Below are 22,233 nucleotides of genomic sequence, written 5' to 3'. Positions count from 1 at the left end.
TCCCTAGTTTCTTCACTAGCAATGAAGAGCTGAGCCCAGTTTCATTTAAGGGGCAGCTACTCTGAAAGAAATACTGTATTCTATACTAAGGTTCCAAAGGGTCTTATGATGTAAGGTGCATTCTGTCATTAAATTGGGAGTTTACAAAGATCTGGATTATGGTGCTGAAGTCTCCATTTCCAAAATAAAATGTTCCAACCTAGGAGTTAAATGCAGATGACATCCAGCATTCTATTCCCATGATAATCTAGGACTAGTCAGCAGCAAATGAGCACCCAGCAGGCCCCACAAGTTGTGAACCTTATTATCAAATAAATTCCCCACTCCAGGTAGCTTATGTTCCACAACTTATTTTCTGACACCGTAACATTGACAATCAAATGAATATTTATTTACTACATTTGCAACAGTTGACTATAAAAGCATAAAGCAAATCTAAATCCATACCGTACATTTATTTAAGTAAAATGCATTTACTTAAAAGCAGGGGCAAAAAGTGATCGTACTTGCATGAAATTGACATGCATACTCCTTTCCCCCCCCCCCCCCCGCACACCTGCCACTAACACAAAACAGACACAAAAGATTCTGAACTTAACAAATTACATAGTGTACAAGAGCTTTGTTCTTCTGAAAGCCCTCCATCACCACAGCGTGTTCTTAAACTAAAGTTGTTCTTTGGGAAATACTTGAGTGTGATGGAGATTTGTTTTTAAAAGAACTCGCATACACGCTAGGCAGTGGGACTCTTTTGTTTTTGCTTTGATATACATTAGTATTACTGACAGCTGGGATTTTCCAATCCTGCATGCTAGACATCCCTCATTCTCAGCTCTAGGAGAGCTGGTTAATTTATTAGCAGCTACTATTGAATCTGTTGCTACAGTATTTATAAGGAGGAAAAACAAGGCTCCTGTTCCCTATTTTAAAGGACTGTTGCATCATTTAAAAGTATTTGGCTCAGCTCATTCCTCATGTAGCCTTCAAGTGGCTACACAAGGGTTTTACACCATGGCTACGTCTAGACTGGCATGATTTTCCGAAAATGCTTTTAATGGAAAACTTTTCCGTTAAAAGCATTTTCGGAAAAGCGCGTCTAGATTGGCAGGATGTTTTTCCGCAAAAGCACTTTTTGCGGAAAAGCGTCCATGGCCAATCTAGATGCGGTTTTCCACAAAAAAGCCCTGATCGCCTTTTTCGCAATCGGGGCTTTTTTGCGGAAAACACTACTATGCTGTCTACACTGGCCCTTTTGTGCAAAAGTCTTTCGGAAAAAGACTTTTGCTCGAACGGGAGCAGCATAGTTTTTCCGGAAAAGCACTGAGGATTTTGCATGAGATCGTCAGTGGTTTTCCGGAAATTCAAGCAGCCAGTGTAGACAGCTGGCAAGTTTTTCCACAAAAGCAGATGATTTTGCAGAAAAACTTGCCAGTCTAGACACAGCCCATATGTTTTTATTTAGCACTATTAAGTAAAACAAATTAATACTTGCCATTGTGGAGGAGGTAGCAGAGCAGCTTCAAATAACCCTTTACTCCTCCTTGAAAATAGGGCATGTGACTGGCAGCTGCCCCTCCACTTTACTTTGGGTTTGCATGTTTTATACATAGGCCCAAAGCTCTGTAGCCAGGCTATGTGTGTGCTAAAGAGACACACTTGTGGAAGAAAATTATTTAAGGGCCCAAGATCAAGACAAAAATCCAATCTAGAATATTTAATTATAATCTGTCATAAACAATATACAGGATGTACAAAGATGAAACATGTATTGTGCTGTATATTGTACACTCAAGGAAGATTTTTTTTTCTGTTCCTCACTATCATATCTATAGTAGCCCAGTGTCTGTGAGTCTGTAAAACCGAAATGCTGGCTGTTCCGTCTGGGAGGCGCTGTTGCCTGAAATACTGGCTGTTCCCTCCGGGCAGCCCGTGCTGCATGGAGAGTGCGAGGCCCAAACAGCCACTCGCTCCCCCGCGGCGGCCCAGCTGAGCGGTGCAGAAGTCAGCCGAGTGCCACGGCGGGAGGGGAAGGGGGGCAGGGTGGTGACGTGCAGCGTGACAGTGGCTCCAGGCCCCACCCCCCCTTCGCCTCCTGCCGTGGTGCTCGGCTGACTTCTGCGCTGCTCAGCCAGGCCACCGTGTGGGAGCAAGTGGCACAAGCAACCGTTTCGGCTCTGCGGTCCCCCGAGTGAGAGGTAGGAGGGGGAGGAGAAGAGAAAGAGAGAGACAGAGAGAGAGGCAGGAGGCAGAGGAGAGCTGAGAGAGAGAGAGAGAAAGGGGGAGGCAGTAGGAGGAGAGAGATGGAGCGAGAGACCAGAGGCTTAGGAGAGAAGACTGACGTGGCGGAGAGACCTGAAAATCCCGTCTTAGGATGGGCTAACTGGCTAGTTTTCAAAGAAAACTGGACAAACGCCCTTACTTCTAAAGTATTATGCTTACACTTTTTGCATTTGTATTTTCAGATGGTTTCCCCCCCCATAAGCCAGGTGAACATATTCCCAAACCATAGGGCCACAGAAGTTATAACTGAATTAAATATTTTGGGATGCAAAAGCGCCATAGTGGGGTTTTTTACAATTTGTAAGCATAACATTATTTTTCAAACCATAAGATGTGCTGGTCTGCAAGGCTGTTTCCTATGCCCTTAAACATTTGCTAAACAATGTGGAATGTTTTAAAAATACATTGTGACTAGCTGGTGTGCTCCCGAAGTCTGTCACATAAAGGTCACATAACTTGACTCCAGAGAGGTTGGATAGTGCTACTGAGGCACGTGCCCTGCCAATGAAGTAGCTGAGGGCTACCTCTCTTGTTCTGCACTTCTAACCCGTGGCAGTTAAAGCAGATGTAGCATTCCCGAGTGTTTTATAAAGAGATTTCTTGTCAACGGACTGACTAGAAGACGGGGCTAGTGTGTAAGATGTAATGGCTCTGAAGGAACATTTTCCCCTTTCCCTTTCTGATATATTTTCCAGTTACTGTTTTAAGGTAGCGCTGGAATGCCCAAGATCTGGCATTGTTGCAGCATTAGGAGAAAACAGTGGTGTACAGAGTACGTCTGCAGGGGAACTGCGTGGCTCAAAACCTGGTGTGATATTGTCAGAGGCTGTTCACGTGTCCTTGGTACGAGGGTAAGATACTGAAAGAACAAATATATAATTTAGTCTCGGGGCAAGTCACCCTTTATTAGTTTAAATGACAAGCACCAGCATAATGCATGGCCACACAATGGTCCTTGGGTCGGTGGTGTCTCCCCACCAGGGGCGCGGCCATTGAGCTAGGCAGTGTGGGAACAGGAAGCCCAGGCTGGGCTCTGCTGGAAGCTGGTTTCTGGGAACCCAGATGCTTCAGGCTCCTGGCAGGCTACCCCCCACCCTCCACTCCCCAGGTTTTGCTCAGGGGTGGGACGCTCTGTCCCCCCTTCCCCCCAGGAGTGCCTGTAAAGCCACTCAAGGCTTTTTAGCTCCTTTCTGCCCACTCCTTGCTCTGAGATGTGAATTGGACAAGACAGCCCATCTCTGGGCAGGGAGTGGCTGGGAGGGCCAAGCCATCCCAGGCTTCCCCTGCTCCCTAAGACTGGGGTGTGCACTGGGCTTCTTGACCCCCAGCTCCTGCTGCATTGTCCTAAATACATGGCCCTATGCCCTACGCATCCTGTGGCGGTTTCATGTCAGCTACCAGGGTACTGCTATCGGTGGGAAGGAAGCTGGGGTGTAGATACTGGCAGCTTAGGTCACCCTAATGGCGTAGTTCAGACCAGCCTGTAGTGCTTAAGGCCATAAGGGATAACTTCCTCAGCTAGGCCAGTGACCCTCAACCAAGGGCTCGTGCACCCTGGGGGGTCTGTAGGAAACCCAGGGCAGCGTACCACAATACTGCTAGAGATTTGCCTCAGTTTACACTAGATAAAGCACCAGCGAAGTCAGCACAAAATGCAATTTCATACAGACCCGGACATGTTTACACTGAGCTCTACATCAAACGTAAGGACAGTCCAGTTGCTTCATGTTATAATTGTATAGTTACACCTGAGACACGGAGCAGTTTCAGGTGCTGTGCTGTAGCACTCTTGTATGTTGATGTCTGATTTTGGAAGCCACTGGTTTGAAGTGAGGTGACACTTGGGGGACTGCAAGACAAATGAAACGCCTGATGAGGCTACTGTGGTCTGGAAGGGTTGCTGGTCACTGGGCCAGGCTGGCTTCCAATTTTGCGCAGGCTGCCACCACCCAGGAGCTGCTCACTAAATTCTGCTGACCTAAGTCCCAAGGGTCACAGGCCACAGACTAGACTTGACTGATCTGCTGCAGGCACATAATGGTCTGTGTTTTGCGTATGGCTGCGCATTAGTCGTGGGTAGTTTAGTAAAAATCATTGACCAGTCACAGGCAATAAACAGAAATTGGGGTGCCAGGGCCAGTGTTCCCTGCATGCTGGGGGCTTGTGTGACTCCTCAGGAGAGTCCAGTGCCATCCAGCTGATTAGCAGCGTGCCCACAGCCAGGGGGTTATGTTTCTACTGGGGGTGCACATTTACACATGGTTTGGTGCACATAAAAACGTTAATCTCACCCAAGTGGAAAACATCTGCTCATCGATGGAAGAGATCAAAGGGCACACTGCCCAGGATCTGTCCATGACTTATACCAGTGACAAAATCATGGGTGGGGGTGCACTCTTGGAGGGAGCTACTGCTGGGGGCTGCCCTGGGGAGGACCTGCTGCTGGGTAGGGGGCATCCCCACTGGACGCTGCTCGGGGCGGAGGGGGGTACCATGGCCAGCAGCACCTGGTGTTCGGATCCATCCCTGGGCTGTTGCGCAGGCAGGCCTCAGGGCCAGCTGCACTGGGTGCTGCTTGGGCAGCCCCTGAGGCCCTCTGCCTGGGCTGCCTGAGCAGTAGTCAGTGCAGCAGCCCTAGGGCCGCACAAGTGGCTGGCGGCAAAGCTGCTCCAGCAGTGCCCAGTGTGACATGCTCCACCAACTCAAGGAGCAGCACGTGGACACGAGCAGCAGGCTTGGGAGCCAGCGGCTGGGACAGCCCTGGGTGAGCCAGGCTGGCTCTACAGAGGTTGGAGCTCCAGGCCCTTTTGAATCTGTGGGCCCTGTGGCAATCACGCCCTTTGCTGCCCCCATTGGTGTGCCTGGCCCCAGGGCAGAAAAGCCAAGGACTCAATCAGAACATGCAGTGGGAGCATGGTGCTGAGCAAAGCTAAGGCCACATCTACACTATGGGAACTACAGAGACATCGCAGCTGTGTTCTAGCCATGCTGGCACAGTCCGGTAGCATCGCTACAGTGACAAAAAATCCCGCCCCGCTTCCCACTGTAGGAGCACCACCTCCCCAAGCAACAGTCGCAAGACTGCCAGAAGCACTGCTCTGTCACGCTGGATATGTCTCCACTCAGTGGGTAGGCTGGCACAGCTTTGTTGCTCAGCGAGTGGCAACTTCCCAGCCCACCCATAGCGACACAGTCATGGCGACCTAAAAGTGCACCAGGCCTGAGAGAGAGAGGGTTATGGGCTAAGTACTACCTGGAAATTATGCTTATAATTGTCTCTTACTGTGTGAGTTCTGCTGCATTCCAGGAAACAGCTTTTGATGCATTCTTTGTAAAGTAAAAAATTGCATCAAATAAATCATCTGACATCCATTTTGCTTCTGAATTGGCATGACCTGCAAGACTCCAAGTTTTGGTCTAACCCTTCAGTTCAAAGGGCTATGTCTACACTACAAGCTATTTGCGCAAAAACCGATGGAGCGTCCACACCTCAAGCGTGTTTTTGTACAAGAAAATTTACAGTAAAATGGCAGAACACAGATGCTCTGATGGCCATTCTGCGAAGGGCCTTCTGAGCTTTCTTGCGCAAGAGTGTCCATGCAGTGTGGACGCTCTTATCTCAAAAGCACATGGCTTTTGCAATGTGCTTTTGAGGTGTGGCCGCGCTTTTGCTCAAGCAGTTTTTTAATCCTGCAGTGTAGACAAAGCCAAGGGGTGTAATGCCTGCCCACGGCCAACTCCTGCTCCCCTTACTCAGCCAGCAAGTTCTACTCCAGTCAGTGGGACTATAAACAGGGCTGATAACAGAGAGAGTTCACTAGCGGCATTACATAATGAAAAGTGAGAATAACCCAGGGAGTTACGTGGCATTATTTTTAGTGCGCTGCTTCTTCCCATGCCCTGACTACTAGTAAAGTCAGCATATTGCATTACAGAAGCAAGGAGTCCATCTCACGCTGACATCTATGAGCACAGGATGTACCAGCTGCTGGAGCTGTATGACTTTTCAGCCCATTTCAGGAGCAGAGGCCTGCATACATGAGTGCAGTAGTTGCCATGAGGAGTCAGTGTATACTACCTCTAGACAAAGAAAAAACATGCACAGACAGACCTCTCTGAATCTTAACATCACCCCCAAAGCCTGGAGCCAAAAAAAAGCATAAAGATTTGAGTCTATGCTGCCAACACAAGATACTTTTTACCTATACATATTTGTAGGCAAATGCCTCTTAGGAGAAAAACTTTTATTTAAAGGGTTGAAACCCATATCAGAGATTTTTTTATTGAATTTATTGAATAGATAAGGGAACCCCAGATTTCAGGACACATCTGACATCTACAAAATAATCTGAAGTAACTCTCTTTTTCCCTCCTCCCAAGAATTGACATTAACTAGTAAGTGAAACCCTTTTCCATACATGCTCTTATAAATCGACCGACTGATTGTTTCTACTGCTGTCAACAATAGAGAACTAGCTAATAGTATTGGCATTTGAATGGTCATCATTAGGTGCCTTAGTTTTCAGAATGGATCAATTTGCCTCTCGGAGCCACTGTTTCAAGCTGTGTCTGAGTCAAGATTATAGAACTGCATCGGTTATACTTGAGTCTACTTGGAAGGTTTTTCTTTGGACCCATAACGACTGGAGGGTTTTTGGTTTATGTTTGTTTGGGGGCTGTTTTGTAATAACTGTAACATGAAATTATGGAGCACAGTTATGTGACAAGGGTTAGGCTCTTTGGCAATTCTAGGGCTGAAATGTGAACTAGCACAGAGCCTTGTCTAGTACAGACAGAAAGGGGGGGGTGGGTAGGGGAGAGGTTGGACAACCGAAGGGGAAGGGATTAAAATGGGTTAGTTAAGCACAAAGGCTACGTCTAGACTGGCATGATTTTCCGGAAATGCTTTTAACGGAAAAGTTTTCCGTTAAAAGCATTTTTGGAAAAGAGCATCTAGATTGGCACAGACGCTTTTCCGCAAAAGCACTTTTTGCGGAAAAGCGTCCGTGCCAATCTAGATGCGCTTTTCCGCAAAAAAGCCCCAATCGCCATTTTCGCCATCGGGGCTTTTTTGCGGAAAATAAATCTGAGCTGTCTACACTGGCCCTTTTGCGCAAAAGTTTTAGGACTTTTGCCTGAATGGGAGCAGCATAGTATTTCCGCAAGAACATTGACAATCTTACATGAGATCGTCAGTGCTTTTGTGGAAATTCAAGTGGCCAGTGTAGACAGCTGGCAAGTTTTTCCGGAAAAGTGGCTGATTTTCCGGAAAAACTGGCCAGTCTAGACACAGCCAAAGAGCTTTAACACTGCTTAATTAAAATGTTAGGTAAGATGTTTACAAATAAGCCCTTTTTCCTGGTCTGTCGAGTCCCACGTGTCCCTGTCTTAAATTCTAAAAACAGAGAGACTCCTGGGTAGGAGAATTTTAGTATCTAGCCTCTTTCCAAGGTTATTTTTCAAAATAAACTTTTACAGAATAATGGCCTTAGTGGACTGAGTGACTGTAGTGAAAGCTGACATCAAAGATACATGTGCACATAAGCTTACCTTGTTCTCTTTACAGCCTATGTAAGCACGAATACTGCTCGTTTCATTTTCTTTAGCTACTAATTAGGAATAGCAGTTGTGTGACTTGCTAAGAACAAGGTCTCTGAATACCTTTCAGTGTACAATATTTACAAAAAAATCCCAATTATGAAACTTACATAAGTTTAGCTAAAACTCAGAAATACGCTTACATAAAACAAAGGATATTCTTATTATCCAACTTAGAGTAGGGCTGAGCCAAAAACACCCAAAAATAACTAGAGAAGTAAGATATTTCAGCAACCTAGTGGAGACCACTAAGTTCCTGAGATTTCCTCCCGCCCCCCCCCCCCCAAAAAAATCTTTCCTCTTGCCAAGAACACAGAAAGGTAAGTTATGTTTAAGTGCACCACACAAAACACAATTGATGTCACTTATATTAATGTACATGTATTTGCTCTCTAATTCAATTTTCTTATTATAGTGTACTTAAACACAGAGCTGAACTTCTCACTGATAAATCCAGTTTTATGTGAAAAGAGTTTCTAACATAGTTTCCAAAGACTGATTTGATTAGCTGATTGGCCTCCCAGTGGGCCAAGTAGATGGCCCAGCCCTAACCTAGTTCTGTTTCTAAAATAAATAGAGTATTGAAATTCTTTTACTCTTCCCTAAACGTTATGCCACTCATCCTGCATCCCTCAAACACACGTTTCTGGGTTAGTTACAACTTCCCCATTTTTTTCAGGTTCATCTTTGAGAAACTGTTCCACTTCAATAGAGTCCACCTTGGCATCCTCAGGCGTTTTGTCTTCGGATTTGTTTAACTCTTCTCTTTCTGCTGCCTCCTCTTTTGTGTGCAGCTCTTCTGATTTTTTCTTAATACAGAAGAAATTTCCTAATGCCAGTACAAGGGCTGAAATGACAACTTCAATTCCAGCAATAATAAAAACAAACATATACCTGCCTGTTGCATCCAAGAGTTTACCTGAAAGACAAAATTTACAGGTAATGAACAAAAAATGCTTACTGGGAATGAAGTTAATGGCAACTTTTTTAAACAAAATTAATTTTCCAAATGATTCTTGAAGTGAAAAATCTTACAGAAATACTGGCATTTTTAGGGAAGATTTTCCAAGAGTGCCTAAGATATTTAGGAACATAGGTCCCACTGGATGTCTGTGGCTGCAAATCATTTAAGTACTTTTGAAAAATTTACCCTTGAAGTCAAATTAATTTTTAAACTAAATCAAAATAATTTCACATTCATTATGTGCCCTCAAGTTCCTGCCTCACACTGGTGATTTTATAGTTGCCCTTTGCTATTTTTAAAAATGTTTTTTCTATCTCCTGTTTTGTGCCAAAGACCCACGCTAACAATGTGGGTACTACCAAGCCAAAGTTGGGGAGAGGTGGGGTTAGAAGTGTGGGAAACTATTTGATACAATGTGCTAGCAAATAGACAAGGTAAACAAACTGAAAAAAGAACCAATTTCTTTCCATTCTATTAATCTTATCTGTTATAAACTGTTACAAGATGTGTCATTTTTAAGTCAATGCTGAGTTCTCGCCAAGTGACACAAAGGCCCTGATTTTGCATCCTTGCCTTCACCATGCTTCTGTTTGCACAGGAAATTTTCCAGGCCCATTAAATATGATTGCCAGATGGTTTAACCAAAAATACTGACCCTCCCCCCAGAAAAAAAACCACCGGGGAAAAAATTATGTTACAAAAGGGGAGGAGGGCGACCAAAGTTGCTGAGGCAAAAAAAAAAAACAAAAAACAAAAAAAGGGCCCCAAGAGTTAAGGTAAAAAAAAATAAAAAATAAAAAAACCCAGCATGGCACCTTTTTAGAGCAGCTGGGCTCTGCCACGCTTAACAGGCTGCCAGAGTAGCAGCAGAGTGAGGGCAACAGCAACAGCAGCTCTTACTGAGCATGCTCAGTTTCACTACACATGCTCAATACACCCTGGGTGCGTCTAGAATGGCATGATTTTGCGGAAATACTTTTAACAGAAAAGTTTTTCCGTTAAAAGTATTTCCGCAAAAGTGCGTCTCGATTGGCAAGTGCTTTTGCGCAAAAGCATCTGTGGCCAGTCTAGACGCGATTTTGCGCAAGAAAGCCCCAATCACCATTTTAGCCATCGGGGCTTTTTTGAGCAAAACAGTTCTTCCCTGTCTACACTGGCCCTCTTGTGCATGTATTCTTGCTCAAGAGGGCTTTTCCCTGAGCAGGAGTGTAAAAGTATTTGCGCAAGAAGCACTGATTTTGTACATTACACCGTCAGTGCTCTTGCGCAAATTCAAGCACCCAGTGTAGACAGCTTGCAAGTTTTTGCGCAAAATCTTGCCAGTCTAGACGCATCACCTAGGTATGACTTTCTGAGAGGCAGCTGTTTGCGACGCTGCATCCAGGCAGGCGATGGCCGTCTTCTCTGCCTTCTCTCCCTTCTCCAGACCAGACAGCTCCCCTGCAGAACCAGGTAAGGGGGAGCCGGGGAAGTGGGCGGGCTGGACCTGGTTGCTTAGGGTTGCCAGGTGTCTGGTATTGACCCAGACAGTCCAATATTTTTGCCCCCTGGCCGGGAAAAAAATCAGAAAATACCAGACATTTTAGGTGTCTGGTATTTTCTGAATCTTTGTACCTGACAGGAGGTGAAAATACCAGACTGTCCAGGTCAATACCGGACACCTGGCAACCCTATATTTAAATTTAGAAACCGATGTTCCTGATGGCACTTGTAACTCGTGATCTTTTCTATCTATGAGTTAGAAGCTCGTCCTGCAATTATGGGGCTCCAGTATGTGTGCACAAACAGGGAGAAAACTGGCTTTTAAAAGTATGCTTAACATTTGTAGATGCTTGTGTTTTATAGGCAAAGCATTTTTCAGACATTTAACAGAAATAACATTTGTTCACATAAAAAATATAAATACACTTATCGTGAGAGTATTTTAACCCATTTTTCAGCTTGTAAGGTATAGGAGTCCTCTCTTGTAATATCAAACCTAAAATATACTGAATTGTCCTGAAACTTGAAAAACAACTAAAACAAAATGACAAATCAAAAGTCAGATAGAGCTGACCCCGATTTCTGAAACAAAAGAGAAGGCAGCTCTTCATACATGTCAAAGTAAATGCTTTGCTTCCGCAGATAAAGGTTGCACTTCTTACTCCTGCCTCTTCACTTCTAACAGCATTTCCCCCTCCTCTCAGGTGCTGCATTTTTTTATGCTTTTAGATTTATCTTTCTCTTTATAAGCAGAATCTGGAACCACAGAATCTGGAGCACAGAACTTCTCACAATTCACTTCTCAATTCAAATTGAGGTGGACTCAGGTAGGAGGATTATTGAAGTAGGAGGATTATTGAAGAACAGATACAAAAAGCCCCAAGGAGCCTTTACGAACAAAATTGCTCATCTTCATCCTCCTGTTGTGGTCTAGGCTGGTTACTGCAGAGGGGAGTTATACTGCATGAGTTACCACCATATATTTTGAATCCATGCTACTGTCTCCTAACTTGCCGGACTGTGCAGAGCACTCTGCATGGGTTTGCAGGGAGTGAGGGGTGAGATTAAACAGAGACGGTTAATGCTACCTGGGGCTGGACTATTGTCCCCAAACAGGGCTCCTTCCTGGTGAGGATCTTTGACTCTTAGTTGCGGCCTCAACCACATTCTGTGACAGCGTGTGCCACTGTCTAATGCAGAACTGTGTGAAAACGTAATTTTCTTTGATCACTTTTGAATTTCCCACATTTCACTCCCTTTTAATTTCCTTTTATCCTTGTATGATGGGATAGAGAGAACAGAAGCTCTCAAACTGCCGACTCTAGAGTAACTGATTATTTCACCTACTTTTACCACATTCCCTCTTGCTGTCTCCTAAGGCAGTGGTGCACATCCTTTTTTCAACCATGACCCACATATACTCATGTCGCAACCCCCCCAAGATAATTTGAGCAGTGCAGCACTTCGAGCCGGGCGGCCAGGGGCTGGGCCTGGCCGTTGGCAGCCCCCCAGGAAGACATCCATGACCCCCTTGGGGGTCACGACCCACGGGTTGCGCACCAACTGTCCTAAGGTAACAATCCCTTTTCAATACCTCTTCAGGAGAGAGTTATTTCATGACACTAGTTATTCATCTTGTGAAGATTTCCTCTTCCTTCAAATCCCCAGAAGGAAGTAAAATCTGTTCCACTGAGGTTTTAAGTCAGGAGAGAGATTGCAGAGATGGGTCTGGACAAGCCCCCAGCGCCAAACAGGTCTGAACTTGACAAAAGTGAGAACTTTGGCTTAGGCTCATCTTAGATTCTATCAGCAAGAAGCCATATGACTGTGCACTGTTTGATTAATGGTAGGTACTTCTTGAGTGACTGATGTTACTTGGCTTTTCTCTCTCTTGCCTCACAACACACATAAGCAGGCACTGCCAGCTTCACACAAATGGTGTCAAACTCTCAACTGGAAAGAATATTTACCTGCTGAGGGTGGACCAACTAGAACTGCTAGAGCTTCCGCCAGGAGCACCAAGCCAATGGCACTGGAAAACTTCTGAGTTCCCACAATAGTCATCAGGACTTCAAACTGAAGCGCACCCACCATTCCATAGGAAATGCCAAAGAAAATGCAGAAGGCCACCAAGCCCCCATAATTGTGAGCCATGGAGCCCATGAGATCTGTGAAACCATTAAAAAACATCGAAAAACTAAAGAGGTAGACACAGCGTGGTCTGATCCACTTCAGACCAGCTACCACTCCACAGATAGGCCGGGCAAAGATATCAACAAATCCAAGAATGCTCAAAAGAAAAGCTGATTTGGTGTCTGGATATCCCAAATCTTTGGCATAGCTCACCACAAAGACTGGGGGCACAAAGAGGCCCAACACCATGATGGAGGCAGCCACAGTGTAGACTAAAAAACCACCATCTTTAAAGACACTGAAATCCAGGAGCTTTTTCTTTGGTTTCTTCTCAGTAATTTCTTTAACAGCTTCAGATTTCTTGGGAGGCTCCAAAGGCCTCATTAGTGCCCCACAAACACAGCAGTTAAGCAGCAGTCCTCCGAGTATAAGGAACCCCCCTCGCCAGCCGTACTCATGTTGCAGCACTTGCCCCAGAGGGGAAAGGGTGCAGAGAAAAACAGGACTTCCGGCAGCAGCGAGCCCATTAGCTAATGGTCGGCGTTTGTCAAAGTAGCGATTTAACATGATGAGAGATGGCTGGAAGTTGAGTGCCAGACCCAAACCTGAAACAGAGGACACAAAAATCAGGCCTTGGCTTCAGTGGCCATATACAAAATCTCACCAGTTACAACATTCTTCGATTCACAAACATGGACAAAAAAAGCTCAGACTTTTCCTGCGTTACCTGGAGGAAAGATTTCAGAATAATAAAAAACCATTAAAAACATCCCATCCTCCTATTATTCTAGTATGCAATGGCTAAGGTGGGAGAAGGGTTAACATCTGTCAGGAACAATCTGACTAGCTCCTTCCAGGATGAATTGGGGTCTTCAGGGAGGCCCATGTTTGAGGATCTAATGCTTTCCAGAGTCTGCAATGGAGCTAACGCACAGCCTGTGTGGCACCCATGCCCACTTACCAGTAATGACACCTGCAGTGAAATAGAGCTGAATGATGCTGGTACAGAAGGAAGCTGCCACCATCCCCAGTGAAGCAAAGAGACCTCCAACCAGCATGACTGGACGACAGCCAAACCTATTGACACACATGCTACAAAGGGGACCTGAGCAAGAAGAACAAGAATAGGTGTGATACAGTAACCAAGGCAACCCAATTTGAGCACATCTTCAGGAGTGGCTGGTGGCACCATCTTCTCCCTGCTAATTCTGCTTATTTAGCACTTTGCAGCTTCAGAGAGACTGTCCCTTTATATCTCTGATGGATGTAGCCAGGGAACTGACAATTCATTGTTGCCCATAGTGAATTTTTCAAAATGCCTGTTTTACCTGCAGATTAACTAAAGGCACTCCAGAGCAGGGATGTGAAAGGTTACTCGGTAAGCATTAATTACCCTTAATAGGTGATGCTTATGGGTTCCAGCTAACCCGTGGGGGCTAGAGCAGGTCCTTGCCTAGGGGGTGGGCTGGAGTGGCCCTCCCTTAGACCCCTTTAATCAGTTAACCAATTCAACAGGATTTGACATTCCCACTTCAGAGTCACACGAGAAGGAAAGTCTTATTTACCCCTTTGCTTCCCAGACAACACTGTGACATAGATGCCATTTACCTGTTCCATAAAGCATAGCCAGTAGAATGGAGGAGATCCAGGCTGTGTCACTGTATCCAACTCCGAACTCCCGGATAAGCTCTTTAAAGAAGACACTAACTGCCTTCGGGAAGGCGTAGGAAAATCCAGTGATGACAAAACCTCCAAAGAGAACAGCCCAGCCCCAACCCCCGTCCGGGGCTTTGACACCAGATGGTGCGTCATCAAGCACCACAGCTCCCATAGTGAAATTCAATGGGTTGCCTAAGAAATAATCAAGATACAGTTAGTGTAATCCATGGCTACTGGAGTGATAACCCACTCGACGTCACGCCAAAGGAAGGCATTGTACGTGCAGACACGACACGCGAGAGAACATTTTGAATCTAGTGGCTGAAGATTTATGAAGAGAGATTTTTTTGTTTTGTATCAACTGAAAATCTCTTGCCAGTGCACAGAAATGTAATTATTTGACAGAACTTTTAATGGAGGCACTTCACAGACCCCCTGACATCAGGACACAGCGGGTTTCACCCAAACACCATTTTACAGAGAATGACTGAGATAAATCACAACCTTTCCTGCTTTCTCTTGGCATGTCAGAAACATGGGCTTACTAGTACTCCACACACATGTTGTGGGGATAAATACTTTGAAGCTTTCCAGCTAGTTGGACACAATGGGAATGGAGGGCCAGAAACTTACTGTACAATATAGAGAGACCTGTGTGATAACACCCCTACAGGCAATTTCCAGAGAAGAAAAAAACAGTTACAGATCATAGCAACCCGATTCTTCATTATGATTGTCAGATGGATAAGGCTCAATTTTGGGCACTGGTCACAAATTCTGAATTACTGGAAGCAGTCTCCTGCCTATGGTGCTGAGGCATGCAGATAATAAAGCCGCAGTCAACATAAGTAACACTTAAAAAGAAACTAGGGGGGCAGCCCCTGCTCTCCCCCTGGCTGCTGGGGGGCTGGGCCGGGCCCAGGCCGCAGCTGGCCCGGCTCTCTCCCTCTGGCCATCAGGTGGTAGGGCCAGGCCAAGGCTCTCCTTGCTCCCCACTCCCTGTCCCCCTGGGTCCCAGCTCTTTCCCCCCGGTCCTGGCCAAGGCCACTCTGGCTCTTGCCCCCCTTTCCCTGCGCGCCTCTGGCTCTTTCTGCCACCGGGGTGGGGAGGGGGTCTGCTCCCCCACACTCTCCCCGCTGGCCGCTGGGGGAGGAGGGAGGCCTCAGTGTGGCAGCTGAGCTCTGGGGAAAGGGCGGGAAGTGTCAGGTGGGATGTAGAGTGATGTGATGACGTCACTGTCATCCCACAGGACATTTTTTTTTAACTGTATATAGTGAGATAATATAAAGGAAAAAGGGTCATGAGTTGTGGGGCAAGAGAGATGGAATAAAATGCCCCTCCTGCATTACCACCGTCAAGTTCTGAGACTGAGTGACGGGATGAACACTGATGCTGTCAACTGTGACAGAGAAGCAAGGAGAGTTTGCAGGAGAAATGGCTTTAGGGTAAGGTCCTGCGGTGAGACCCAGGAGATATGAATTCAGTTCTTAATTCTACCACACACTGCCTCTGTGACCTTGGGCATATCACTTAAGATCTCGATTCCTATCTGTAAAATGCCAGTGATAGTACAAAAGCTTCAGAGGGGTAGCCATATTAGTCTGTAACAGGAAAACTTTAAAAAACAACCAATAGTCTAGTAACACCTTGAAGCACTGTTTCCCAATTGGTGCTCCACGGAATCCTGGGGTTCCATTAAGCGAAAGTAAGGGTTCTGTGAGAACGAAGCACTCCATCTCCCCCTCGCAAAGGCTACATCGATACTGCTTCCTTCTTGCGCAAAAGCCTATGCAAATGAAGCTCATATTAGCATACTACTGTACTTCATTTGCATAATTAATTAGGCCGTTTTTGCATAAGAGGCTTTTGCGCAAAAAGGAGCTGTGTAGACAGCTCCTTTTTGTGTAAACCCCCCCTTGCGCAAGAGCCATTATTCCTGAAAAAAATGCGGAAGAGGCTTTTGCACAAAAATGGCCCCAAATTAATTACACAAATGATGCTTGCAATATGCTAATCCATGCTGCATTTGCATAGGCTTTTGCACAAGAAGGGAGCAGTATAGATGAAGCTAAATTTGCTTGACAAATTTTACCCTGAAAACCCTAGGGGGTTCCTTGAAATTCTTTTAAGCTGAAAAGGGTTCCGTGGCCAAATAAAATTGGGAAACGCTGCCTTAAAGACTAACAAAACATGTAGAGCAGCGTTTCTTAAACTTTTTAAGACCAAGGAACACCAAACAATAATTTTTTTTATGAGGAATACCAAGGATTTCTTCAGATGACAGTACAGGGAGTCCTCGGACTTACGACCCAATTCATTCCTTGGAATTGTATTATAAGCAAAAATGTTGTAAATTGAAACTGCTTTTCCCATAGGGCTCAGTGGAATAAAGGGAGGATGGGGCCTGACAGACTATTTTCAGCGCAATAACCCAGATCTGTGTACTAAATTAACTACAGATGACTAATGTTTTCACAGGATATTCAGGCATAAGCAGGGTCTGAATGATGCTTCCATGACAGCAAGCTGGAAGGAGCGAGAGATCCCCTGTGTCACGCTATAGAAATTCAGTTTGCTCCCGCTTTGCTTAGGTTTGCTAGATATTCAGCTTGCTCATTGTAATCAACTTAATTTGTGACCCAACACCGGCTATGCTGGCACTGAATATTGGAGCAGTGTGATGTGGTTACTAATGTGTAATTACTGTGGAAAAACAGAAAAGCAGGCCTGTGCTTAATCTGTTCCAAAGGAAAGGGCTCACATTTAGCAGGACGGACCTTGCTAAGCAGAGGCCGGATGATCAGAGCCCTGAGACAGTAAGCAGAGTGGGAGCAGGTATTTTGGCCAACGGGCTTTGCATCCTTCCCAGGATATCCACGGGACTGGCTTGACCAGTTTACCCATTGCGAAGAACGGAGCTAAATAGGCGCCATAAAGAGTCTCTTGCCGACCTGCCAACAGCTAAATCACTGGGCGCAGAAATCACTTGAGATGAGCCAGTGTTTCTGTCCAGCCTGCAATACTGCTAAGAGAATAATATGCAGAGCTCACAGTTGAGAATTGGATGGCAAAAGATGGTGACTGACAACCAGCAGGGCGGCGGCAGGGGATTGCTCTGAGTGGCCAGCAGGGCGGCGGCAGGGTGGCCAGCAAGCAGAATAAGATGCCTCTTTACCTCTTGCCCCCCCAAGATGGGAGGTGAATGCTGCAGGTGCAGCTTTGACCTCTGGGTCTGCACTGATCAAGGTTGGGAAGAGAAGGGGCCTTTACACTGCTGGGCTTAGGAACCTGAGGGGAAAGGGCCCAACCTACTTGGGCTGGGGCTTTTATTAAGGTTTATGTTTAGGAATCCTGTTTGTGGTGTTTTCCCAAATTAATGCCACATTACTGCCCTTTCTTTTTTGCGCTCAGACTCGGTGCTTGCGAGAGCGGCAGCATGACCTCTCTGACCTGACGCCCACGGGTGGGGTGTGAATTCCCAGGGTGCTGAGTGGGGGGTCAGCTGGCTCTGTGTTGGATGGAAGGAGAGGGAACCTTAGATACTGACCCTGTCCCTGGCTGCTGCTGCTGGTGCCACCCAGTGGAAGCGTTACACAAACATACAGGCCCACATATGCTTTGCTCAGACTGTGGCAACACAGGCTCACAAAGCCATGGATAATGACACACGCTGAGCCTCAGCCAGTCACAGTCCAAGCTTTCTGACTGGCTCCCAGGCTCAGCCAATCAAAAGCAAGCAGCAATCCTACCCAGTCACAAGCTACTCTGCTAGCTCATAGCCAGTCATTGACCCTTTCCTGCTCCATACCACTGTAACACAACCAGGATGGGATTTCAAGCCAATTTGGGACAAATTGAGCACTGCATGGAGAAACAAGGGGTGCTGCAGTGAAACGGGCCGGGCCATTGGTTGAAAAGCATTGTGTCTGAGCAGGCCAGCTGGGGCTTGAAACCAGCAGTCAGAAGTGGAGGGGATAGGGGCTGGAAGAGAGCAGGGGCTGAGAGTGGTATCAAGTTGATGCCAGGCTGGAGCTCGGATTGGAAGCAAAGTGGAGCAGGGCTGGAGCAAGGGGCAGAGCAGCTGGGAACATGGTACATGCTAAGCAAGCTGTACACCTCTGTTACCGTCACAGCAGCGTCATCACACCAGGCTATGGCAGCCACTTGCTTCATTCATTGGTAACTAAGGGAGCTTTGTGTTTTGAATGTATCCTTTCATCCAGGCTAGTGCCCTATCAAGCATACAACAGGAGTTCACTGCAGTAAGCACGTTAGGGAAAATTCAAACTGCCCAAGGAAAACACTGTGCACCCCATTGGAATCCACAGTACTTCAGAACAGTACAGCCATTGTAAGTGAAGGGCAGCCAATAAACCGCTGCTGATGCTGGCTCCCTCCTTGGTTATCGTTGTGATAAATGCATTTTGTTTAAAGGGGAAAACAAACGAACAGCTAATTCAGTCCCGGTACCCAGACTTTCTGCAGATTCCTGCTGCTCCCCCCTCATAATTGGGTTTAATCGCTGAATGGTGCAGAGAGAGGGTTTTTGTGGCGTCTCTTGTTAGAATACTTGAGATACGCCAGTGGGTTATTAATTAATTTGAATGCATAGTGCCAACTTAGTAAACCGCATCACCAGACTTCTATCCAGGTGACCCCTCACCTGCAAGCGAAAGGCCCACTCAAATTAGATTTAGCTTATGATAAAGTATTATTGCATTACATGGGCCTGCTTGGGCTAAGTGGCGTATGATGTTACATCATCTAGGACAGGACACACGGGGTCAAAGTATGGCATGAGGGACTAACACAATAACATATGCCAGCACATTGTGCTGAAGAGACAACTGTCTTACCTCCACACTTCTCTTTGGGTACATCTAGACAGCGCAGATCTTTCGAAAGACGCTTTTTTGACAGCCACGTTTGAAAAAGCATCTTTAGAAAAAGAGCATCTAGACTACATTATGCGGATCGGAAAATTGAGCCACTTTTTCAAAAAAGAGCATCCTGCCTGCTGGACGCTCTGGTGAAAGAAAAAGCCACCCAGAACTGCTTCTGCCAGGGTATGGGGGCAGCATTTCCTTCCGGGTGCTGCTTCCTGCCCTTTGCAGAGACGTGTGGTTAAAGGGATGCCCCGAACACCTGTTGCGCTGCTCCTGCAGCTGCCTCTCTAGGAGGTAAGCAAGGCATTGCAGTGCTTGTTTGGAGTGCCCAGCTTCCTGGGACACCCCAGCAGGTTTTTTTGTTTGGATGTTTATCTGATTTAGACCCCTTTTTTTTATATGGAGCCAGCGCTGCCCCTGGGCAGGCGATGGCCCCACGCCATCATACTGCAAGTTTTGCTGCAGCTGCATGACACAGTCATGCGGCTACTTCCCCATCTGGACCCAAACCAGAGGTAAGAAGAGTTCGTCCGTCATGCAGCCCCACTGCCCTTGCTGCCAAACAACTTCGTGGACAGGCGTTTTTGGCGGCTTGACACCAGCTCCAACTGGTGGGACCAGCTCATTATGGAGCGCTGGGATGACTGGGAGTGGCTCCGCAACTTCTGGATGTGGAAGGCCACTTTCCAAGAGCTGTGTACCTGGCTCACCCCGGCTCTGCAACGGTGGGACACCCACCTGCGGCCCGCCATCTCCCTAGAAAAGAAGGTCGCTATTGCCCTCTGGAAGCAGGCCACCCCCAACAGCTCCGTGGGACACCAATTTGGAGTGGGCAGGTCTACTTTTGGGTCCATCCTGATGGAGGTAAGTCATTGTTGGGGGACAGTCACAGTTAGCGGGGGTAAGGGAGACTGTCAGGAAAGGGCAAGGCGGGGTGGGAGTGGGAGGGAGCTCCTCCACTCACCCTGAGCTGCCGGGGGGGCGGGAGTTCTGAGGAGGGGATTCCTGAGGTGTTTAAGGGGGAAGGCGTGTGGTGGGTTCTCCTCTTAAGAGAGCAGGCACCCCCTTCTAAAATGTTGTTGTCTATTTGTCTCTTTCTGCATGTGGTGAGGGCCATCAATTCTGAGCCGCTGAACAGGCTCATCCGTCTAGCAGACCTGGACAGCGTCTTGGCTGGCTCTGCTGCCCTTGGCTTCCCGAATTGTGGAGGAGCGCTCGATGGGACACACATTCTAATCCGTGCACCGCCCCATCAAGCAGCCCAATTCATTAACAGACAGAGCTACTTTTCAGTGGTCCTCCAGGCCCTGGTCGACCATCGTGGCCAGTTTACTGACATTTGTGTTGGGTGGTCGGGGCGGGCACATGATGCCTACATCTTTAGGACCTCGTACCTCTACCGGAGGCTTCAGGCAGGAACATTTTTCCCGCATCGTGACTTTGCAGTTGGGGCCGTGCATATGCCGGTGTGCATAGTGGCTGATGCTGCCTACCCCCTGATGCCATGGCTGATGAAGCCCTACACCGGCCACCTGGATGCGAGCAAGGAGCAGTTTAATGCTCATCTTAACCAGGCTCGCAACCAGATGGAATGTGCATTCGGACGTTTAAAAGGGAGATTCTGGTGCTTGCTCACATGGCTAGACGGGGGGAGAGCAACATCCCTGAGGTGGTGGCCGCGTGTAGCGTTCTCCATAACCTAGTGGAGAGGAAAGGGGAGGCCTTCCTACCAGGGTGGGGTACAGGTGCTGATGGTCAGGAGAGGCACTTTGACCAGCCCCGGACAGCTGCCATCCGCCAGGCTCACCGGTCTGCTGTTCGCATCCGTGAGGCCCTACAGGCGTGATTCTCTATCGGAGGCCACTGACTCTCCTGAGAGGCTCCTGTCTGGGGGCTTGGCCCTGGCCCAATACAAGCTTCCTTCCTCAACCCTTATCCTGACCCTGTTTGTAGAAATAATAAACACCAGGGATTGTCTGAAAAGAATAACTTCTGTTTTATTGTTATAAATATCAATAACTGAAAGAATGTATAACTGCTGCAAACATAAAAAAGCTTTTGTTTATTGTACATAGTTTTTCCTCAAAGTATACTTTCTCCATCAAAAATAAACATTTTCTTAAATACCAAACATTGTGTTTAACTGGGGTGGATGGGGGTGCTTGAAACCTGGAGGGGGAAAGGGGACTTGAAACCTGAAGGGGGGAAGGGGATCAGGTTGCATTGTGCTTGCCTGCTCGCAGTCTCCTGCTGGCGCCTCATGTTCGGGGTTCACCATGGCCTCGGGAAGGGGTGGGGCAACTGTTGGCTAGATGACAGAGGGTAGGTGCACTTGGGTCTGGGAGACCTGGGGGAGAGGAGGGCCAGGGGGAGATAGGGGCTAGGCGACTGGGGGAGAGGGAGGCTGGGGGACTGGGGGAGAAGGAGGTACAAGGGGGGAAAGGGATGGGGCTGTGGAAGGGGGGTTTGGTGGGGCGGGGTCCAGGCACAGGAGCAGGCAAGCCACAGACCTCCCTGAGAGTGGCACACAGGGACATGCGCTGCTGGACAAGCTCCTCTATCAGCCGATCATGCCACTGAGCCTCTGCCTCCATCCTCTCTCACAGGATGGTGTTGAACTCCTGCACGGCCACCACATGCTGCCTCAGGATGTCTGCATAGACACGCCTGTGTCTGCGGCTCCCATGTCCCCAGGATGCAGGTGGGGCCGGGGTGCTGTGGCCCTCTTGCATGGCTGGTCCGGCTGAGGAGGAAAAGAGGAAGACACAGTCATCTGTGCAATAGCTGTTCAAAAGGGCATGCCCTCTCCTTCAGACAGGGGACTCAGGCATTCTGAAGGTAACACCATGTGTGACCTGGGCATCAGCCTGAGCTTCACAGGGGTCCCGAAGTGCCAATGGGACCTCGCACTGAAAACCCACCTGGTGTGTTCCAGACATGGTTTATGCTACCCCGTGGTGCACCCCCATGTGTCACACTCTACCACTGAACATGTTGGCACTGCACAGCCAGCTGCATGATGTCCATGCTGAGCATTACAGGTTTCTCTTGTGCATCACCCACTGTGCACCCACCTCCCCCACCCTGTGTGTTACACGACCTCACTGCACTCACCTGCTGCTTCGTCTCCGGCATCAGATGACACCTGGGAGGCCTCTGGGGTCTGGGTGACTGGCTCCAGAGTGAGGGCACCGTCTCCTCGCTGTCCTCCTCCTCCGGCACCATCTCCCC

The 22,233-nt window shown here is 47.5% G+C and overlaps 1 protein-coding gene across 3 annotated transcripts in view; it reads right to left on the bottom strand.

Annotated features, from left to right (window-relative positions):
• Positions 1-537: 537 nt before the first annotated feature.
• The window catches only part of SLC16A3 (solute carrier family 16 member 3), a 61,471-nt gene continuing 39,775 nt past the window's right edge, over positions 538-22,233 (bottom strand). For 2 of the 3 annotated variants that reach the window (XM_006137281.4, XM_006137280.4), the window contains exons 2-5: positions 14,066-14,308; positions 13,419-13,562; positions 12,295-13,062; positions 538-8,797 (exon numbers count right to left, since the gene is read on the bottom strand). In XM_006137281.4, the coding sequence (XP_006137343.2) occupies positions 8,511-8,797; positions 12,295-13,062; positions 13,419-13,562; positions 14,066-14,288 (1,422 nt within the window). In that variant the 5' untranslated portion in view covers positions 14,289-14,308 and the 3' untranslated portion in view covers positions 538-8,510. Of the gene's footprint in view, positions 8,798-12,294; positions 13,063-13,418; positions 13,563-14,065; positions 14,309-17,663; positions 17,794-22,233 lie in introns of those variants that run through there. The other variant, XM_025178583.2, reaches the window with a different exon arrangement.

This window comes from Pelodiscus sinensis, chromosome 20 (assembly GCF_049634645.1).
Source record: "Pelodiscus sinensis isolate JC-2024 chromosome 20, ASM4963464v1, whole genome shotgun sequence".
NCBI classification, from domain to species: domain Eukaryota; kingdom Metazoa; phylum Chordata; order Testudines; family Trionychidae; genus Pelodiscus; species Pelodiscus sinensis.
The sequence above is the reverse complement of the archived record's forward strand: the minus strand, read 5'-3'. Positions and strand labels throughout refer to the sequence as shown.